The 20,164-nt window shown below is 37.3% G+C and overlaps 3 protein-coding genes across 5 annotated transcripts in view; 2 read left to right on the top strand and 1 right to left on the bottom strand.

Moving 5' to 3' along the window:
* Positions 1-20,164, top strand: part of LOC121730067 (glucose-6-phosphate isomerase) — a 262,618-nt gene that overhangs the window by 11,331 nt on the left and 231,123 nt on the right. The window lies entirely within an intron of this gene.
* LOC121730172 (coiled-coil domain-containing protein 102A) lies at positions 4,197-5,674 on the top strand. 2 transcript variants are annotated; one of them, XM_042119107.1, is made up of 2 exons: positions 4,197-4,353; positions 4,503-5,674. In XM_042119107.1, the coding sequence occupies exon 2, from the start codon at positions 4,525-4,527 to the stop codon at positions 5,668-5,670; it is 1,146 nt and encodes a 381-aa protein (XP_041975041.1). In that variant the 5' UTR covers positions 4,197-4,353; positions 4,503-4,524; the 3' UTR covers positions 5,671-5,674. The 2 variants fall into 2 exon arrangements, with proteins under 2 accessions (XP_041975041.1, XP_041975033.1); XM_042119099.1 differs by having other exon boundaries at positions 4,197-4,356; positions 4,504-5,674.
* On the bottom strand, positions 8,887-15,844 carry LOC121730100. Of its 2 annotated transcripts, none has more exons than XM_042118958.1 (8): positions 15,711-15,844; positions 15,225-15,384; positions 14,894-14,987; positions 14,241-14,484; positions 13,450-13,581; positions 10,586-10,708; positions 10,134-10,227; positions 8,887-9,840 (listed from the first exon to the last, which is right to left on the bottom strand). In XM_042118958.1, exons 1-8 carry the CDS (start codon positions 15,721-15,723, stop codon positions 9,180-9,182), a joined length of 1,521 nt encoding a protein of 506 aa, XP_041974892.1. In that variant the 5' UTR covers positions 15,724-15,844; the 3' UTR covers positions 8,887-9,179. The 2 variants fall into 2 exon arrangements, with proteins under 2 accessions (XP_041974892.1, XP_041974883.1); XM_042118949.1 differs by having other exon boundaries at positions 10,134-10,233; positions 15,711-15,843.

The following is a 20,164-nucleotide window of genomic DNA, read 5'->3' as shown; positions in this document are numbered from 1 at the left end:
AGGTTTTTTGTGATTGGTGCAGAAAGTAATCATCACGTTTTTGTAGTACAATAATGTTTTTTCATTGGTTGCCGCGTATTCGTGTGGATACGTAATACAGAATACTTCCTGTGCTCCGTGCTCGGAACTCATAGTCAAAAGTCAAACCTCGTTCCTTGGGTATAATAATAAGCGAATTTAAGTTTAATAAATAGATCTGCAGCCTTATTATGAATTTGAAACTGAAAAAAAAGGATGAAGTATATCACTATATATATTATATATGTAGGGAACTCCAGTTTGACCATGAATTTATTTCACATTTTACTGTCTGTACAGTCTAGTACACTGTACAATGATATTCTACTTATACAGATATGTTACGTCCATACTATTTTCCGGCTTAAATCTCTTCCAAACAATTTTCAAATTCAAAATTGCAAACATTGACAAATTTGACAGATAAGTGAAACAAAAGATACGAAAAACCATTTACATAAAAGAGACAGTTCTATTTTTAAACGTCGAATCGTATCGCTGTCTCTTTCTTCGCCTGAGCTATGGCAAAAATTCGATTTTTTCCAAATTGTTCGAAAAAATAATTGGAAATGTGAATAATCGAGGTATTTATTGCAATCAAGACATGTGGTAACTGGTAAGAGACTCCATGTGTTTTGTTTACTTTCGAGTCTTGGTACATTTTCGAAACACGCACGACGTCATTTTCAATTTATTTAGGTAGGTAAGACAAGACGCGGCACGTTCGTGACTGCGCTCGATGCAGACTAAACAACAGACGGCCCAATTGGGCCGTATTTGAAGCTTCACAACGCGCGCGGTAGTAACATATCTGCTTTGAGTTTTTCATCATTGGTCTAGTATCTATGTTACGCTCAAAGACCGAAATCGCTCAATGAGCAAAAAAATGGCTCACAACGCGTTGTGGTCACAGTGAAACAGCCACTAATGAAAACGGCCACGACGCGTTCTGGCAATCACAAAAAGACCATAACGCGAAATTCGTGTCGTGGGCCGTGGCTGATATGCTATTCGTTTTTCTTGATTGATTAATTATCGTCCATAAGTATTTCGCGTCGTGGCGGTTTCACTGTGACCACAACGCGTTGTGAGCTATTTTTTCGCTCACTGAGCGATTTCGGTCTTTGAGCGTAACATCTACAATGAATTTGGTCTCCAAAACTGTGGTACCTGCCTAGTGGTACTGGTACCTATGTGAGTTGTGACTTGTGGTTGTGACTACCTGTAGGAAAAACTACTTATTGGTTGGTAAGTGCTTGCTTGTGAGTTGTGAAGTAAATAGCTATTCCTGATTAGTGAATCCTGGCTTAGCTTTTTGCACTGACCTCCATTATACAAGTACGCGTACTTGTATAATGGAGATCAGTGGCTTTTTGTATGTTTATGGCTTATGCCATGTTTTGTTATTTTTTCATATTATTCTCTAGTCTCTACCTTTGTCATTGGCATAGATACACCCCAGAAAACAATAAAAAAAAATTGACAAACAAACTACAAAGGTCCATCCATCCATCCATCCATTTTATACGTGGGAGAGCCATGCTTCGCCGAAGCATGGCTCATGCTTCGGCATGAATGGGCCGGCTCGACTGGAGAAATACCACGTTCTCACAGAAAACCGGCGTGAAACAGCGCTTGCGTGATTGCCGATTGAGTGAGTTTACCGGAGGCCCAATCCCCTACCCTATTCCCTTCCCTACCCTCCCCTATTCCCTTCCCTTGCCATCCCTACCCTCCCCTATTACCCTATTCCCTCTTAAAAGGACGGCAACGCACCTGCAGCTCTTCTGATGCTGCGAGTGTCCATGGGCGACGGAAGTTGCTTTCCGTCAGGTGACCCGTTTGCTCGTTTGCCCTCTTGTTTCATAAAAAAAAACCATGGTCCATCAAAGGTGAAAGGCATTGAGGTACTATATACTGGAGAGAGCCTTATATAGGTGTATATGCGTCAAAAGCGTGTAATGTTATGTCTTACTTACTAGGACATAACAAAGGAGTCGGTCTGCATATTTCATATAATAAAAGTGTTAATAAAGGTTTTTAGTGAACATTTAATGCTACATATTGTTGAGTTTTGTGGTTACGCTAAATAGTAAACCATAAGAATGACCAATGAATGCCTCAAACACGTCGATTCAACATTAAATACGTAAGTTTTGAACAACGTTTTTTGGGCTTTTTAATCGGTATTTTTGTAAGCAAAAAAGATAATTTATAAGTTTATTAATCCCTTATTCGTGCTATAGAAGGCATTAGTGCTAAAAATGTCACATCAATTAATAATTTGGCTATAAAAATTGCATAGCTTTTTACGTGTGTTTACGGATTCTCATCACTTGAACTATAGTTAATCGATATCATGAACTAATTGACGTTCTTTCCTGTATCATAATGTGCTTCGAAATAATCGACAAATAGAAATATTCAAGAAAATAAACGCACACTACTTGTATGAAAATAAGCACAAAATGGCCATGCGATGACGGGCTAAGACTACATCTATTATAATACTTTATCTATGGTGAAAGGCATTGAGGTAGTAACTAATATCATGGAATTAATATGTACTACGTTGTACGTAGTACACATAGACATAATGTAGTACATATTAACTCCATGGGTAGTACCTATATAGTTTATCTATGGTGAAAGGTCTGTAGATATCTGTCAAATCAATTTTGTCTATGACTATGGTGTGTTGCTCATTTCCAGGGTTGCCAGATTGGGCGACAAGTAGCCAATTGGGCTATTTTGCGGTCCTCCGCGGCTACAAAAAATTTGGAATGGCGACTTATCGCCTGTTGGGCGACACGGTTTTTTACTTATCGCCTATTGGGCTACTGCCTACTATTGTATTTTCGTGAACGCGGCCATAATATCAACGAACGCAGCGATGCGTTGTCTATGCACGGCCACTTTCACTCATAATCTGTGGTTCGCTGTTGAATATCATTCTGTTCAGGAGCAGAGAGAGCTCCGGTAGGAGTGTTAGTGTTCTGTGAGAGAGAGGCAGTAGATATCATAGATAATCTATACTAATATTATAAATGCGAAAGTATCTCTGTCTGTCTGTCTGTCTGTCTCGCTTTCACGCCAAAACTACCGAACCGATTGTAATGAAATTTTGTATACAGATAGTCTAAAGCCTGAGAAAGGACATAGGCTACTTTTTTACTGGAAAAAGGGTTGTAAGAGGGTGAAAATACGAAAATTTGTTCAAATTAAGTTAGTTCCAAAAATTCATACTAGATGGCGCCTTACGTCTCTTACATCGCGCTAACGCTTGCCCAACATCTTTCTATAAGAGGTGGTATCATCGTGAATTTGAGTTTCGATTTTTTTCGATTGTTATTTCTTTTTTACATTATTTAATAAGTCAGTACTTTATATTATATTATATATACAGTGACGTAACCTTAAACCTATCAATGATAAATAGTTTATGGGTAAAGTTGTGTAATTGGAGGGCTAAATAAGCTTTAAAATTTGGCATAATATATTATAAAGTTTAATTAAAAAAATGAAATATTATGTGCACACTGCACAGCTGTTTTGATTTAAGGGATACCAGGGTTTTTTTTATAAAAGCTTTTGACACCAATTTTGTTGACATGGCGCGCTATAAACTGAAGTCCACGCGGACGAAGTCGCGGGCAACAGCTAGTACATATATATACTGAGTAGATATGTTGGATCGTAATTTGCTCGACACCATCCAACTTTTTGCAGCAGATGACGATTAATTATGCATAAAACATTTTTTATTTGTAAATACATAATTTTAAAATAAATACTATGAATTATAGATTTTCATTGCTAAATGTCACTTTTATAGTTGGGAAAAAAACCCCAAAAAATAAAAACAACTCGTTACCACTAATGCAAATTTACAAGTATCCAATTAAACCAAGAATCTTATGTTATATTATATAAGCTTCTTGAATTAAACGAAGCAAGTCTCAAAATATTGATAAAATTACATGTAAATACATAACTCTAATGTAATAGAACAGTAGCATATAATATTATTCATACGTTTTATTGACATTACGTTTAATTACCGTATTTCTTTTTTATTGGGCTACTTTGGGCTATCTTTTTATCGCAAAGTGGCGATTTGATCGGTCTTTGATCTGGCAACCCTGCTCATTTCATATATACTAGTAATCTGTGCTCATTTCCATTCAATTTCTATGTTTTCCAAATTATTACGATTTTTTATTTATTAATATAAAATTGATTTTAAATGTACGCAATTCTTAAGTAATTTAGATGAGTTAACAATTTGAAAAAATACTAGAAAAGTGTGTAATACAAAGTTATCCATGACTGCATAAGGTACTGACATAAAATTTTGTTTACTAAAAATATGATTATTTCAAATTATAGGAACATTACAATAATAAACTCATTTGATATTCTAGTAACAAAATGTCCACTTCTATGACAAAGACCTCTAAACAAATTTTATTGCATTTGTTTTAGAACCTAAACATTGCTTAGAAAATGGCACAAAGTTCACATGGAGGCAGTCACAGAAGGAGCAGGGATCACGATGGCATGTCAATGCGTTACACAAACACAGATTGGGAGGCGAAGGAAGCGCTATACCAGCGAGAACTCGATGAAGCCAGGGCTAGAGCCACTCAGATGGAGAAAACTATGAGGTGGTGGTCCGATTGCACAGCTAATTGGAGGGAGAAATGGAGTAAGGTACGTAACGAACGTAATAAAGCTAGAGAGGAGACCAAACAATTGAAAAACAAAGTTGATTGCTTAGCAAAAGAAGTGTCTATAATGAAAACTGAGAAAAATGAACTAGAGCAGCAAGTCATAGAATTAAAGAGAGACAATGAGAAATTACTCAGTATAAGTGAAAGTAGAATTGTGTCCGGTGATCTGAGCACGGAAGAAGGAGTCGAATTAAGGAAAAAGAACATTGGATATGTCTCCCCGAGTGAGGCTTCATTGAAGCAAAGAGCCTCCCTAGATTCTCACAAATTGACAGGTGTCGATAATGCTCTTGCTAACAAATTGAGTGAAATGAGGTTAAAATTAGATGAAACTTTTAAGAGTTTGCAAAGTGAGAAGGATCAGAAAGCATTTTTAGTTTCGAAAATAGAGTCTCTGACCTCTGAACTGCACAATACGAAAATGGAGCTTACTCAACATGACAGAACATTAGGATCTACTGACTCTAGTCACAGTGAAGTAGAGAGATTGCAGAACGAACTACAGGATGAAATAGCAGCTAAACAAGTTTTAGAAGAAAAAATTGCTGAACTCAAAATGGAAATTGAACGACTGAAATCTGAAAACAATATTCAATGGAGTAAGAGGGAGCTTCTCGAAACTGAAAATATAGCCATATTGAGAGAGAACAAAAAACTTTACAGTCAAGTTTGCGAGTTAAGAGAACAGATCCATAAGCTGAATAGGATTTCAGACGGCAGCGCATATGGAATGTCATTTAACGATCATACCAAGTTGGATTCAAATGTCCTGTATGTCAGAAAAACTAGCGCTAGTCCTAGATCTCACGAGTCTAGTAATGGTTCCTCAGAGGCAAACTTGGCTCACTTAGAAACAAAAACAAACACTTCTGGTGAAGATGATGAGCTAGCTATAATTGAAAGAAATGAAAATAAATAATAATGCAACAATCTATTGTGCAAAAAAATAATTACATATTTCAACTTACAGTAACTGAGAGATAGTTCTAACTAGTACAAATCAAATTTAAAAGATCTTATGGAGGGCATTTAATACTCATAAGGCAATACAGTTTCAATACATCATAAACAGTTGTTTAGTTTACACTCCGTTTAAATTTATTTTGAAACTCAGGGAAGCAAACAAAATGGTTTAGGAGTATGCATGACGGCCGAAAAGGAAGACCTTCCATCCAAGTGAGATAGCTCGGATAGGCAGAAGCCCACTGGCGTCATTTGGATGTTATTTATATCTTGCCAAGGACGTCGCCAAGGGGGGGCAAAGAGGGGCAGCTGTCCCCCCCCCCTAGAGATTCTAAAAAAGTCAAATATAATGCAAACAACGACCACTATAAGTTAAAATCTGATAATAAAAAAAAATACAATGTTATTATAACTTATTTACAAGTTTTTTATTGCATAGTCAAGAGCTCGTGCTCGTAGCTTTACACATTGGACTCTGTACTGTCACAGAATATATATTTATATAGTACTAACTTACTAAGATACTGTTTTTACAATCGCTGTAGATGAAAGGCTCTTAGTACAAGTGAAAACCTTCATGTGCAGTGTGCTGTCGACTTTACCTACAATTCATACCTACTTTTCTCATTTGTAGAGAATGAGAAAAGTATGAATTATTGTAGTAGGTAAAGTCAACTTGCCCCCCCCTGCGCCATCGGCCGGCGACGCCCTTGTATCTTGCCATTCTCAGAAACTTCGCTAGTGTGATGCAGGATTGTGGCGCTAATTATTATTGTGGGTACCACCACAATGGCATTGTTATTTATATAATATTTTATAATTCAAATACCATAACAGTTTTTTTTTGTGATATCATTATACAAATATGTAATGCTCAGGATTTAGGCTGGTATAAATCGCGGTCTCAAGACACGATTCAGCTCTGTGATTGGTTCAAATTTTGACAGCCAACCAATCATAGGCTGGTATAAATAGTCGGTACTCAAGATGCATCTCGGTCTCAAGACACTGACGAAGTGTCTTGAGACTGACTGTTTATACCGGCCTGAATGAGTTGAAATTGAGTGTTATGTTGAGTAAGACCTTTAAACATACATGGACACCAATATTTAATAGGCAGTTAATATAAATAGTGATGTAGCTAGAAGATTACATTCCATAAAAAGGACATCAGCCTTACTATGCATTTGCAATACAACATTTTGAATACTCGTCTTATTTGAAAGTTTTAAGTAAAACTTTCAAAATACTTTAATAATATTATCTCAAATCTCATTATAGATTCAATTTAAATGATTTAACTTTTAAAATACTGGCCTACTTTAAAATCAGGTTACTATGTTGTAAAGTAAATAATGTTTGATTTAGACATTCAATTTCATAAAACCATTTAAGCATCTTATGTATACAGGGCTCATTTAAGGGTGCGTTTTATAACAATAATTGAGTGTTTTGTAATATTTACTTTTAGCTCTTTGCATCTAAAGATATGAAATTATCAATATTGTTGTAATTAGCTTAAAGTTTTACTTAAATAAATAAAAATAATTGTAACTGTCTAGGTCTGTCCGTTTTATAAAACACGCAATTGGATTAAAACATTAAACTGTTAGAGGTTGTTAAAATTGTGATAGTCTAATACACATAATAATTGATAAGTAGAATCATTTACTTACTCTAGGTTTGTTAGCAAAAAACAGTTTTTTTTTATGAATTATAATTTGTAGGCTGCATAATTTTTTTATTGGAGCCTACCTATATTGAGAATCATAGTATGCATCGCCGTTTATGTGTTTCATGAATTGGATGTGTAACGGCCCGGCCGCACCTGCGTCTATCGTCCGAAGCTTCGTGCTACGAGACGATACTATTGGACGATACACGCAGATCGTCCAATAGTATCGGTTTTAGCGCGAAGCACTACGCATAAGCGGCCGCGGCATTACATAAATAGAAAGTATTTAAGTACTTATAATACTTAAGCTTCGACCAAACCTATGCGCCCAAGCGACTGCGAAGCGGGAGCGTCTGCAACGTGGGACGTTCGCGTCGGCAGAGCGGGAGTAATCTACGGTTTCGCACCCTAGTCGCGCAGGTGTGCACACCAGCTTCGCGTTGCAGACGCTCCCGCCCCGCGTCCTTCATTAGGTTGTATACACAGCAGCGGCGGTGTCGTGTGTCCACCCTTACTCATGCTTGGTAAGGTTTGGCCGAAGCCTTACTGTTACTTGATGTAAACTTTCCAATAACAACTTAAGTTTAGTCATTACTTGTGTGCTTTTTTATTTATATTTTACAATTATTTATTTATTATAGTTTGTGACTAAGTAATAATAAAACAATTTATTATAATTTATATCAAAATGTTTTATTTCAATAATGAAATATACTTACAGTGTAAATTAGAATATCGAGATCTTGCTTAAATTGTATAATTATGTATAACTTATTTCAAGTCAGGTTGTTTGTGATACATGCTCTACATACATGCAACTTTGATAGAAGCCTAAGGCTGCGTTTCCACCGGAGCTGAGCTATGCGGCGTTGCGAGGAATGTGTTTTCAAAAACCAATAGAAACGCTTCATTTGCCTGACCTCGTTTAGCGCAACGATTCTATTGGTTCTTTTAAAACACATTCCTCGCAAAATCTCATCTCCGGTGGAAACGCAGCCTAAAACTCAATTTACACCGCCGCGGGACGGAATGGAAGCGACTTTTTGTAACGAAACTGTAAGTATGTTATAAAGTTCGTTGTTGTGCTATGTACAGTTTCGATGCAAAAAGTCGCTTCCATTCCTTTCCGCGCCAGTATAAATTATTGAGCCTAACACTACTTTTCTCTTGTAGGGGGGTATAACATTATCATTTATATTGGATCATTTATATGATCATAATATATAGGATCCAATATATAATATGATCATTTGATCATATCTGCATATTACATTATCATATTTCATTGATCCTATTTTACGTCATATGTGGTTTCAATAGCCAATGGAGAGCGCTAACGCTGACAGGTATTGACGTCAGGGTTACTAGATCTCAGGGAATTCGATTTGTCAAAAGACATCGTAATTTTTAATATGGCTCGTTTTTTGTTATTTCAGCAAGATTATCCAAGTATATAATTAGAAAAATAATTACATTGCATTATTTGAAACATATTAACGAACAAGAAATTAAAAACTCTTATTTATATTAAATAACTGGCAACACCTTTTTCTATGACCATATTGGATCCAACCTCTCAGTAAATGTCAAAAATCTATGATTTATCATGATTCATTTCCTTTAGGAGGAAATGAATCATTTATCTATATTACATTACCCAATATAAATGACTCAATGATCTAGGATCCAATATAAATGATAATCCCCCGTAAGGGTGATAAGGGCAGACCATTTTTTCGTTCGCGAGTAAAAGTGACAGGTTGCGATAGGTCTAAATTTTTAAATTGGCACTATTCGTTAGTGTTTTCTTCGAAGTTTGCAGCTGGCAATATTCCCATCTTTTTGAATTTCGATTTCAACGCGTGTCGTTTCAAGTTACGGGTTTCCGTCGGCTTTAACTTTTGTGATAAAGCTGCCTTCTTTTTGATGATCTTTCTGTTTCCACTGGGGCTAGTATCTGTATTATCAGACGTAGACGGGTTTGCGGTGGACGCGTTAGTTTCCTCGTTGTTTCCCATGTATTCGTCGAATATTTCTATCTCAATAGACTCGCCGGGCTCCCCCGTTGTGATTATGATTGGGAGTGAATTCAGTTCGATGTCTAAGTCGTGTACGGTCTGTATGTCTACTTCTTCTGTGTCGGGAACAGGCGAGGTATTATTCTTCTTAACGGGCGAGTTGTCTGTTCCCACTCGGCTGAACTCCTGCATATTGAGTTCAGTATCGCTATCCGTGTCTAGGTTAGCTATTGCTTCACAGAGGGTTCTCTCGGCTATTCTGCGTTTGCTCGGCGGGCTGGGGCTTATCGGCCTTTTCCTTTTCCCCATCAGCTCCGTCAATTCCACTCTTGCGGCGGTCGACCCCGGAATCGGTTTTTTCGGGCTTCCCCCTTTTATTTTACCTTTGGGCGATTTTAAGTCGCTTCGGGACGTGCTCGCCTTTTTAACTTTCCTGTAACATTGTGAAATAATTTTAAATTATACCTAAAATTAATAAAAATAGAACATTTTGGGAAAATTAACCCGTCGTGGAAAAACGAGACACAATAGAATTTCGATTATGTTTCAGCCACCGGTGACCGTATGGGGCTTGATGAATTAAAGATCGAGCAAGATTTAAGAATAACTACAATAGCATTGAGCATTCTCAAATAAACTAATTCACGTTTAAATCAAATAATTAGTCGCATTGCTGTTATATTGGAAATCAGGGAATATCTTCTCAACAGATTTGAACCCACTCACCGGTCCTGCACGGAGGTGAGATGTTTGATTGGGTCGACTATCTTGCCCATCGCCCTGCGCTTGATCGCTTGCACCGCGTCGTAGTGCTCGAGCTCTGAATCTATAAAATAGAAAAAAGAAGTCGTAGTCTTGATACGAAATTACGATAATGTTACAAAGTAAGCATGTTTTTCATATCAAATAGGCTATAAAGCTGGCTAGAGAACAATTTTAATGAAATTTTGCACAAGTAGGTGTATAGAGAAAACAAAATCGTAAAAGTCGCTGTGTCTGCACGTAAAAGTTAAGGATTAGCGACTGCGTCAAGCTTCGCTAACAGCAAATTTCGAATGCGATTCACTCATTTTTACGCACTTTTCAAAGCTTTCTGAATTATTTTTAACCCCCGACAAAAAGAGAGGTGTTATAAGTTTGACGTGTCTGTCTGTTTTTGATAAAATTCAACTCCGTACCATCATCATCGTCACTGTCTTTCATGTCCTCGGTCATTCCGTTGATGATTTTCTTGAGCGAAGTATCCAGTTCGTCCGACATGCCCTCATCGATGTAGTTCAGACTTGGACTCGAAACGGAACCTTTAAATATAAAGAAACATTAACTGAAACACAGGCTAGTTTGAAGTGTTTCAATCTCATGTAATCTCACACCCCAGTAAAAGCACTGTATTCACATTACGCGACATCGATAAACAATGCAGGTCTTATTAACCGACTTCAAAAAGGAGGTTGATAACCTCCTTTTTGAAGTCGGTTAATATTCGACGCGTATGTATGTACTATTTCCAGAACTGTCAGTTCAGTGTAGTAGTTCCAGAACAGTTTTTGTATATGTTAATCTATAGCAGCATCTTTTGGCAAGTGCTCCCGCCAAAACTCAGACTGGCCCAGAGCCCCGAAGATCATATAATAAATGCCTTCCTCGAGTTCCAGGCGATAATAAGAGCAAATAAGACCATAAAGCTCTTGACCTGCAATAAGATCATGCAGGCCTATCAGCGGAAAAATCAAAAGCTGTTAGAAGTGAGACTCGAGGATGCAAAAGCTGCCATATACGACAATGTCACCTCCACAATAATTGCCGGGGCGATGACAGGGCAGTATATGGCGGCATTAAGTGCCGACTGCGGATTCGTGGTTCTGGACGAGGATGAGACAAAACGCACGGGAACACTCAAATTTATCACAAAATCTGAGGATCCAATAGTGGTAATAGCGGAATGTACCAGAATAATGCTGGAAGACAGGATACTAGAAATGGCAGAAGTCCTATCTGGGGACCCCGAATCCAGCATGGACTGGGATATATTCGCGAAACCTATCAACTACTCTTGGGTCAATGGGGTTCCTGGATGTGGGAAGACAACTTGGATCATTAATAACTTCAATGAGGAAACAGACGTTATAATAACAACGACAATCGAAGCAGCCGAGGTTCTAAAGCAAAGGCTATCGCTACGAACTGGCAACAAAGTTAAAGATAAAGTTCGTACCATGGCCTCTTTGCTGGTAAATGGGACAAAAGAAACCTACAAAAGGTTGATAGTTGACGAGGCCCTCATGAACCATTTCATGGCGAATCAGTTAACAGGCGCCAACGATGTCATCCTCATTGGAGATATTAACCAACTCCCGTTTATAGAGCGTGAAAACCTCTTTAAACTTAATTACACTCGTCCAAACCTGGTAACCAGCATCACCCAGGAGTTGTCTTGCACACACAGGAGCCCTATGGATGTGGCATACGCCTTAAGCATGGTCTATAATAACATCTATTCATCGAAGGAAATTGTGCGGTCCCTAAAGCTAATGAAGTATACAGGAGCGAGAATACCTAAAACCAATCTAAATACCCTGTATCTTGTCCACACACAAGAGGAGAAAGCAGCCCTCACTAATACAGGCTATGGATCGGGAACGGACTCTCGCGTCCTCACAATCCATGAAGCTCAGGGATTAACGAGTCCCTCGGTGATCATCATACAGACCAAGTCCCGAAAGCTGGCAATCCATGACAGCGTTCCTCATGCAGTTGTAGCCATATCCCGGCACACTAACACCTGTGTCTATTACACTGACACTGATGGAGACGCTGTGGCAAGCTTCATAAAAAGAGCCACGGAGGTGTCAACCGAACACATAAGAGATTATAACATAAAAATGGCTATAAAAGACAGGAACGATAAAGTCCTAAGCCACATGGCGGGTAGATTCGACACAGAACGATATCTCTTTAACACCCTAGAAACTCCACCCAGCTTGAGTGACCCCTCTCCACCAAGCCAATGTCACAACATCTAAAGGCAAAGGGTGGAGCAGCATAAAATCTAAGGAAATCGGAAAATGTCGGACCTACTGGCCGCCACACCGACTGGGACCTCACCGTTCAAAACATTAATATTATTATTATGTAATTTATAAAACAATAAATATATATTTATTTATTATATGTATAATATATTATAGTCTATTCTACTAAGTATATATATAAATATATATTACTTATATTAAAAAAAAAAAAGTGCCCATGGCGTGATGGACAATTAATTAAAATTCATAATATTATTTCAATTATCCTTGGTGCGAAAAATCTAAATAATAAAATAACAAAAAAAGGATATGGACGAACAGTCCATAGACGGCCACAATTTTATAATAAAAAAAAAAAATCTATAGCAGCTTCTGAACAAATGTGCCAAACAAAAGTGTATGTATATATTATGTTTGTGCACGCAACTACAAGTACGATTTAAGTGATTCTTTTTTGTTTTACTAGGTATTGTTCAACTTGGGGAATACTGCAAGTTTCATTTTGATGGTTCAGTAGTTTTTGAGATAGGGAATTTTAATTCTTAATTACGAACAATTTGAAGTCGGTTTTATCTTTTTAAATTACTAATAAGTACTTTATTTGGTCGGATTATGTTAACTCATTTTAGTCGCGAATCGTGTTCAGCTGGGTTCGACATAACCCGACTAAATCACACAGGTCCTACCTATCAACTTGTCTGACACGTGGGAGAGCCATGCTTCGGCACGAATGGGCCGGCTCGACCGGAGAAATACCACGTTCTCACAGAAAATCGGCGTGAAACAGCGCTTGCGCTGCGTTTCACCGAGTGATTGAGTTTACCGGAGGCCCAATCCCCTACCCTATTCCCTTCCCTACCCTCCCCTATTACCCTATTCCCTCTTAAAAGGCCGGCAACGCACCTGCAGCTCTTCTGATGCTGCGAGTGTCCATGGGCGACGGAAGATGCTTTCCATCAGGTGACCCGTTTGCTCGTTTGCCCCCTTATTTCGTAAAAAAAAAAACTTACCAACAACAAAGTTCTTCGCGCGCACATACTGTCGAGTGAGCGTGCCCAGCTCCCGTATGACATCTAGCTCCTCGTTCTGACGATAGAAGACGCCCTTCGGACGTACCCCCAGCTTGTCGATACCCGTACAACCTGCGCAAGGGGCCGTCCACATATTACGTCACGCAAAATTTACACTTCCTAACCCCTTGTAACATTATTACGGTCTATAGCTCAGGTACTTTCCCAGTAACCCTCCGAGACTATTTTTTCATTCCGTTTGTGCATCTGTCTTGTCATTTCTAAACTATGAAAGTTACATTCAGTCCCTGTGAGTAGGCTGCCATCACCCAAATTACGTTCGCCGGTCAGGCACGACAAAATTCCCGGACATTTGGTTATTTCCCCGGATGCCTCTTAAACAGTATTGTAAGATAAGGTCTTGGCAATTTTTGCTTTTCATACAAGAATTTGTAAAAATCTGACTAACTCAAGTCCATGCAAGAAACTGTGTGTATGCTTAGGGAGTTTTTATCATCCGTTTATTGCTGCATGACCTAAAAGTTAAATTTCTCTCAACAGAAGTGTCCGGATTTCACCCCAACACTTTTCAAAAACCCGGACGGACGCACCCCGGGCGCCCTTCAAACTAGGACAAATCCGGGGAAATCGGGACGGATGGCAGCCCTACCTGTGAGCATCTCAGCATTTGGGTCATGCTTAAACACTTATTATTGAGATAAAAATTGTTTTATTTTTATTAACCAATCAGCTTATTCACACTTTAATTCTTTTATAAATTCCAATGTTACCTTCAATATGCTTTCTGTATGATTTCTCTAGGCCTCTTTCTCTTTCAGATGCATGGTACTGACAGTGATTGATCAAAACATCGCCTAATATAAATAGCACATCTTGTCTTTTCTCCCTTCTCGCTACCAACTCTATTCTTCTTAAAGCTGGTACATCATCAGGGATAATTCGCATCCAGGCAAAATCAGCATAAGGTTGTAGTGATAGTAGACCATACGCAATAAATAACCCAGCTACAGACTCCTGTTGGGAAGAAAGAGGGTCTAATAGAGTAAAATAGGAATAGTATTATTTTGACTATTAATATCCTTATATCTAATCTAATAACACTATCCAATATTTAGAAATAAGATAATTAAAATATTAGCAATACATAGATATAAGATAAGACAAATATTTTACATTTACAAACGTCTTAAGACATAGGCCTCCTCCAGATTAAGCCACATAGTCTTTGCAATCTCTTCTCCAGTTCTTTGGTAGGTCATTTTCCCACCTTTCAAATTGCCTTTCTTGTTTTCTTTTTCCATTCCTTGGGTACCATTTGGTTAGATACTTGGTCCACTTCCAGTCCAGCGCCATTTAAGGGTTTTGACTTTTCCATTATATTAATACATAGCTTTAGTTTAAAAAAGTTCTGACAAAACATTACCTCGAAGTTGCTGGTGTTTCTCACCAAATAATATTTAACGATATGTATGAGCTCTTCCGAAAGTTCAGCTATTTCAGGACCTGATGACCTTCCTCTGAAAATTTTTATTTGTATGTAAAACATTATTAATTATTCCAATCTTCTGCATGGAAACTATATTTTACATAGTTCTACAGAATATATTTCATTATTTGAGAACACTTCAATCCAGCTCAATGGAAATTTAGTATAATATCATCAATTAATTCCATAACTTTTTACACATCAAAAATTTACTAATTACTTACAGGATAAGAATAAGATAATAATTAATCAATGCTAAAATTCTTACTGGTATATGTAGCCAAAGTTCATCTCTTTCCATATACTACAGAATGACTGAAAGTCAAGTGTTTGGAGCTTGGTGCATCTGGAGACGAGCTCGTCGCAGTCGTCGTAGAAGCCATCAGCTATGTGCACCTGTGATATTATGTTGTGCTGCCCACATAAACCTACAAGCAAACATTTTGATAGTAATCAAATAACCTTTATTAAATCGCTGGCCCCGGGCAATAAAGCGGTAAATTTAATGTTATTCGATTTTTGGCTTCTCTGAGTATCGGTCTATTACCCCTATTATTCCTATACGCCTTTATTGCCCGGGGCCAGCGAAATTACCAACCATTATGAGTCCAAAAGCCTCCATAAGTACTGTATCTATTCTTTAGATAAAGTAATCGTTATGTGTTGTAAATACATGAGAACTTTATAATATATAAAAGTTTAATCTTTTATAAATTTTGTAAATATAAAAACAAATAAAATTTGTTCTACTTACTGGAGCGTTTCATATTGAAACCACTCTATAATTGCAATCACTTATAGATATATAAAATATTCATATTGAAATCATAATAATATTATGTTCATTGTTATTTATTTATTAAAATGACCAATAACCAAACCAAAACTGCAAAACCAATTGCAAAACTCACTTTTGATGTTGACAATTGACATTTGACGTCACAGCACAGATTAATAAAATAAGTAGCAAATTGATAAACTTCTTGAAATTGATATTCCAATGACAAACGAATGACATCTCAATGAGGGATTTTCCCATGATTTTCGGTTTTCCTATATTTTTAATTTGATTGTCAAACAGTTTCCATTTTAGTAACTAGATGACGTATAGGTAGACAACTATCGATAATACCAGGCAATACCATCAATAATGGGGATTGTCCATTTTTTTTAAATTTTGCTCATTACAAAAACATTTCGAGGAATAAGGTCAGTGATCGTTTTTCTGTATAAAAACGAAAAAAATACCCATTACTTACTTATATTTTTGAACAAATACGTTTAACCTTTGTTTGACCTTCAATGGCGTTAAATTAGCAATAAATTCGACCAACATTACGTTTCGAACTTTTGGTCAGCTTCTCGTATCAGCTTTCACATAATGAGAACTTGCATTTGACGAACCAGCCATTATAAATAAGATTGAAAGGAAATTTAAAACATACTGCAGAGGTCGATTCGCCGCCGATGATGACGTCAGAGCGAAACTTTAAAACAAAGAGAATATAATCACTACGTTCTTTAAAAATTTATTGAGGAAAAACTAGCCAATGAATTTCAAAATTATTTCATTTATATTCTTAAAATACCCTATTTCGAAAAAAAATATAAAAAGTACATGTGATTTTTTTTGGACAATGCCCATTGCTACAAAAGTGGGAAAAAGAATGTAAAACTTAATACATTTCAATTTGAAAAAGACACGATGATATTCCAATGAATAGGCTAATAAAGTTATTATAACGATGTTTTAGTTAAAACTCACGGAAGAAATAGCCCTATTTATCGATATTCACACCAAATGTCACAGGAATTTTAAATTTTGGTTTTGACAACATCTTACCTGCACTTTTGCACGATAACGGATATTTAATGGCCAATATTTTACCAATAATGAACATCGAAAACCCAAAAAACACAATTTGGGAAAAAATAATAAAAACCACACCAACAATAAAAAGTAGAAGAAGTTTCAAAGTAACATGGCCGTAAAAACTCTTTCAGTTGTCAGTTTTCAGGTTGACAAGTTTTTATTATGTCAGCGTGTTCCTAAACTATTTCCAGTATACTTGCTGGCCTAATAAAAAACTGGCCTAATCGCTTAGGCCAATGATCGCTTAGGTTTAAGATATTTTGATTTATTTCACACTTGACAGTACACTGATATTTTTTTGAAACACAACCCATATGTAGTCAGTGATGCCAACCTGCAGATAATTTCAGATCGGTGAGGAACCAATAGAAAATCTAGAAGTGTCTATCCTTACGCCATCTAGTTAAGATTGTTAAAATTAAAATTAAAAAATATAAATGAAAATCCCTCATTCTCACATTAAGGGTGTTTTTCTCATAGACATATTTATATGTCGCAGCCGACTGGTTTCAATAGCCGTTCAATCAAACAGCTGGGCTGCTACTGAACTTGACTGAACAACGCCATACAATCACACGTCTAGCTTTTATATTGAATATTTTAGTCGCTCAAAACGTTCAACACTAGCTGATTCAAAAGCCGCCGTCTAATTGAAGTAGTTCAGCGCGCACCGCTGCGGCGCTAGGTGCGTTTTATTTACAGGCGTCAACTAGCAGGTGTTTGTTGGTGTTTGTGGTTGTTTTTCGGAAAGAAAGTAGTTAATAAAAGTTACAAGTGTTATTAAAGAGACAAAAATTATGGAGGCACATACGAGTGAATCAAAACTCCAACAAATATTCGAGAAGAAATTTCGGGATTATGAAATGGATGAACGCAGCCCCCCCGAAAGGGGGGTTCGGGGAGGCTGCGTCCCGTCAAAACAAAAACAAACACAATCCAGAAAGTCCAAAAGTTGGTTAGGTTAGATTAGAACTTAGACCGTGCAACACACAGGGAGCTGAGCGAGCGCAGCGAGCGTGCTGCGGCAGCAGCCGGCGACCGTCGTCAAACAAAAGTTTTCGTCAAACGTCAAAAAAAAAAGCGCTCGGGGGCCAAAACAAAAACAAACACAATCCAGAAAGTCCAAAAGTAGGTTAGGTTTGAATTACTGTGACTGTGCTGCAGCAGCAGCCGGCGACCGTCACAAAACACGTCTCAGATTTTTTTATTTTTACTACCAAAAGTTTAATGCAATAGCATTAAACTTTTGGTCATTTTCAAAGTACATACTGTGAAAAGAATACTAAATCAGACTAAATACTATAATTTTGATGGCTTGATAGATATAAAATTTAACATAGCTGTTAATGTTTTTCACAGAAACATAAAATGTGGGTTGGATGTAAAAATATTACATTATTTGTAAAAAGGGTTCGTGAGATAAACCCTTGCTAATAATTTTCCGTTTTAACCACATTTCCTCTGTTTCTTCGGTCCTATTAGTTTGCGTGATAAAATAGGCTACAGCCTTCTTTGATAAATGAGCTATCTAACACTAAAATATTTTTTTATCGGACCAATAGTTCCTGTGATTAACGTGTTCAATCAAACAAATAAATATTTTTTAAATCGCTTAACAAAATCGAATCTTGATCTAAATGACTATGAAAAGTACCAATGGGTCATAATAGGCTCATAATCATGGGATGCATATAACTTTATAAGGTACTAGCGACCCGCCCCGGCTTCGCACGGGTAAAAAATATATAGCCTATGTCACTCACTGAAAAAATGATTAAAATCGATTCAGTAGTTTTTAATCTATACTAATATTATAAAGAGGTAAACTTTGTTTGTTTACTCATAGATCTTCTACTACTACTCGACTAAGAGCTGACGACCAAATCAGTCATGTAGCTTCAGCTGTGTTAAAACTCCGTTAGCTACTTCCCTGAACAACCCTTTCTGATAATCTGCGTGCTGGCAGGCCGTGGGCGGTGGGTGTGGGAGTGGTGGGGTGGGAAAAAATGAAAAAAATCTGACTGTCTGTCTGACTGTATGACTCCAGGCTGTATCACAAGGACCGCTATAGATAGACTTCTGAAATACGGAACCCTTCGTACGTGGGCCCGTCTCGCACTTGGCCGGTTATTCTTTATTATCTATGTGAAAAAATTATAAATTAACATGTATCATCGCAAACACTATTAAGTCGCTGAAACTACATTTTTTCCAATTTTTTCCCAACCCTACTACTACACCCACACCCACCGCCTGCCAGCACGCAGATTATCAGAAAGGGTTGTTCAGGGAAGTAGCAAACGGAGTTTTAATACAGCTGAACCTAATTTTTTTTTCTTTTTTTCCCCACCCCACTACTCCCACACCCACCGTCCACGGCCTGCCAGCACGCAGATTATCAGAAAGGGTTGTTCAGGAAAGTAGCTAACGGAGTTTTAATACAGCTGAACCTACATTTTTTTTTTTTCCCCACCCAACTACTCCCACACCCACCGCCCACAGCCTAGCAGCACGCAAATTATCAGAAAGGGTTGTTCAGGAAAGTAGCTAACGGAGTTTTAACACAGCTGAAGCTACATGGCTGATTTGGTCGTCAGCTCTCCGTCGATACTACTGATAGATCTACATTACTACTCAATAGCCAATACTCTGAATAGATCTAAACTCCTATGCCGCGAGCGCACCCCCGACCCCGCCTTGGTAGCAGCGCCCACTTCGAAACGGGCGAAAATCGCAATAGTTTAATTTCGCCATAACTTCTAAACCAAACGTCCAATTTTAATCAATCAAAGATCAAATATTGTCTACATAAACTGTACTTAGAGATGAAATAATTTATTTTGATAAGGATTATAAGCATGAGTTAATTAAATGCGTTTAAATAAAGTCCAAAAAAATTAAGATTTTTAAATAAAAAAATGGTTGTTGTGCGGTTGTGCCTCACTTGATATAGGTATAGTGTGTCGCGGACATTTTTGTAAATATAAAAGATCTATATTTATTTAGAACATTGTATGGTTCTATCTTTTACAGTTTAGGCAGCGTACGCAAAATAAGTAATTTTTCTGGTTGTTTCCGAAAAACTGAAATATCTTACGGAACCCTATATTTTCCAAAATAAAAAGTAGCCTATGTTACTCGTAAATAATGTACCTTTCGAATGATGAAAGAATTTTTAAAATCGGTCCCGTAGTTTTTGAGCCTATTCATTACAATTAAACAAACAAACAAACAAAGTATACCTCTTTATAATATTAGTATAGTTAATATGGTAGTGATGATGAATGTAATTTGCATAGTAGCATATGCTTTCCGTTCTTAAAGCAATGCAAAGG

The sequence above is a fragment of the Aricia agestis genome, chromosome 1 (assembly GCF_905147365.1).
Source record: "Aricia agestis chromosome 1, ilAriAges1.1, whole genome shotgun sequence".
Lineage (NCBI taxonomy): Eukaryota > Metazoa > Arthropoda > Insecta > Lepidoptera > Lycaenidae > Aricia > Aricia agestis.
This window is presented reverse-complemented; position numbering and strand designations above follow the sequence as displayed.

Excerpts from the sequence above, each read along its gene's own strand:
- LOC121730172 (XM_042119107.1), top strand. The coding sequence starts at position 4,525 with ATGGCACAAAGTTCACATGGAGGCAGTCACAGAAGGAGCAGGGATCAC.
- LOC121730100 (XM_042118949.1), bottom strand. Across the intron at positions 10,709-13,449 it reads CGCGAAGAACTTTGTTGTTG|GTTCCGTTTCGAGTCCAAGT; the intron begins GTAAGTTTTTTT and ends TTATATTTAAAG. Across the intron at positions 9,841-10,133 it reads CTCACCTCCGTGCAGGACCG|GAAAGTTAAAAAGGCGAGCA; the intron begins GTGAGTGGGTTC and ends ACAATGTTACAG.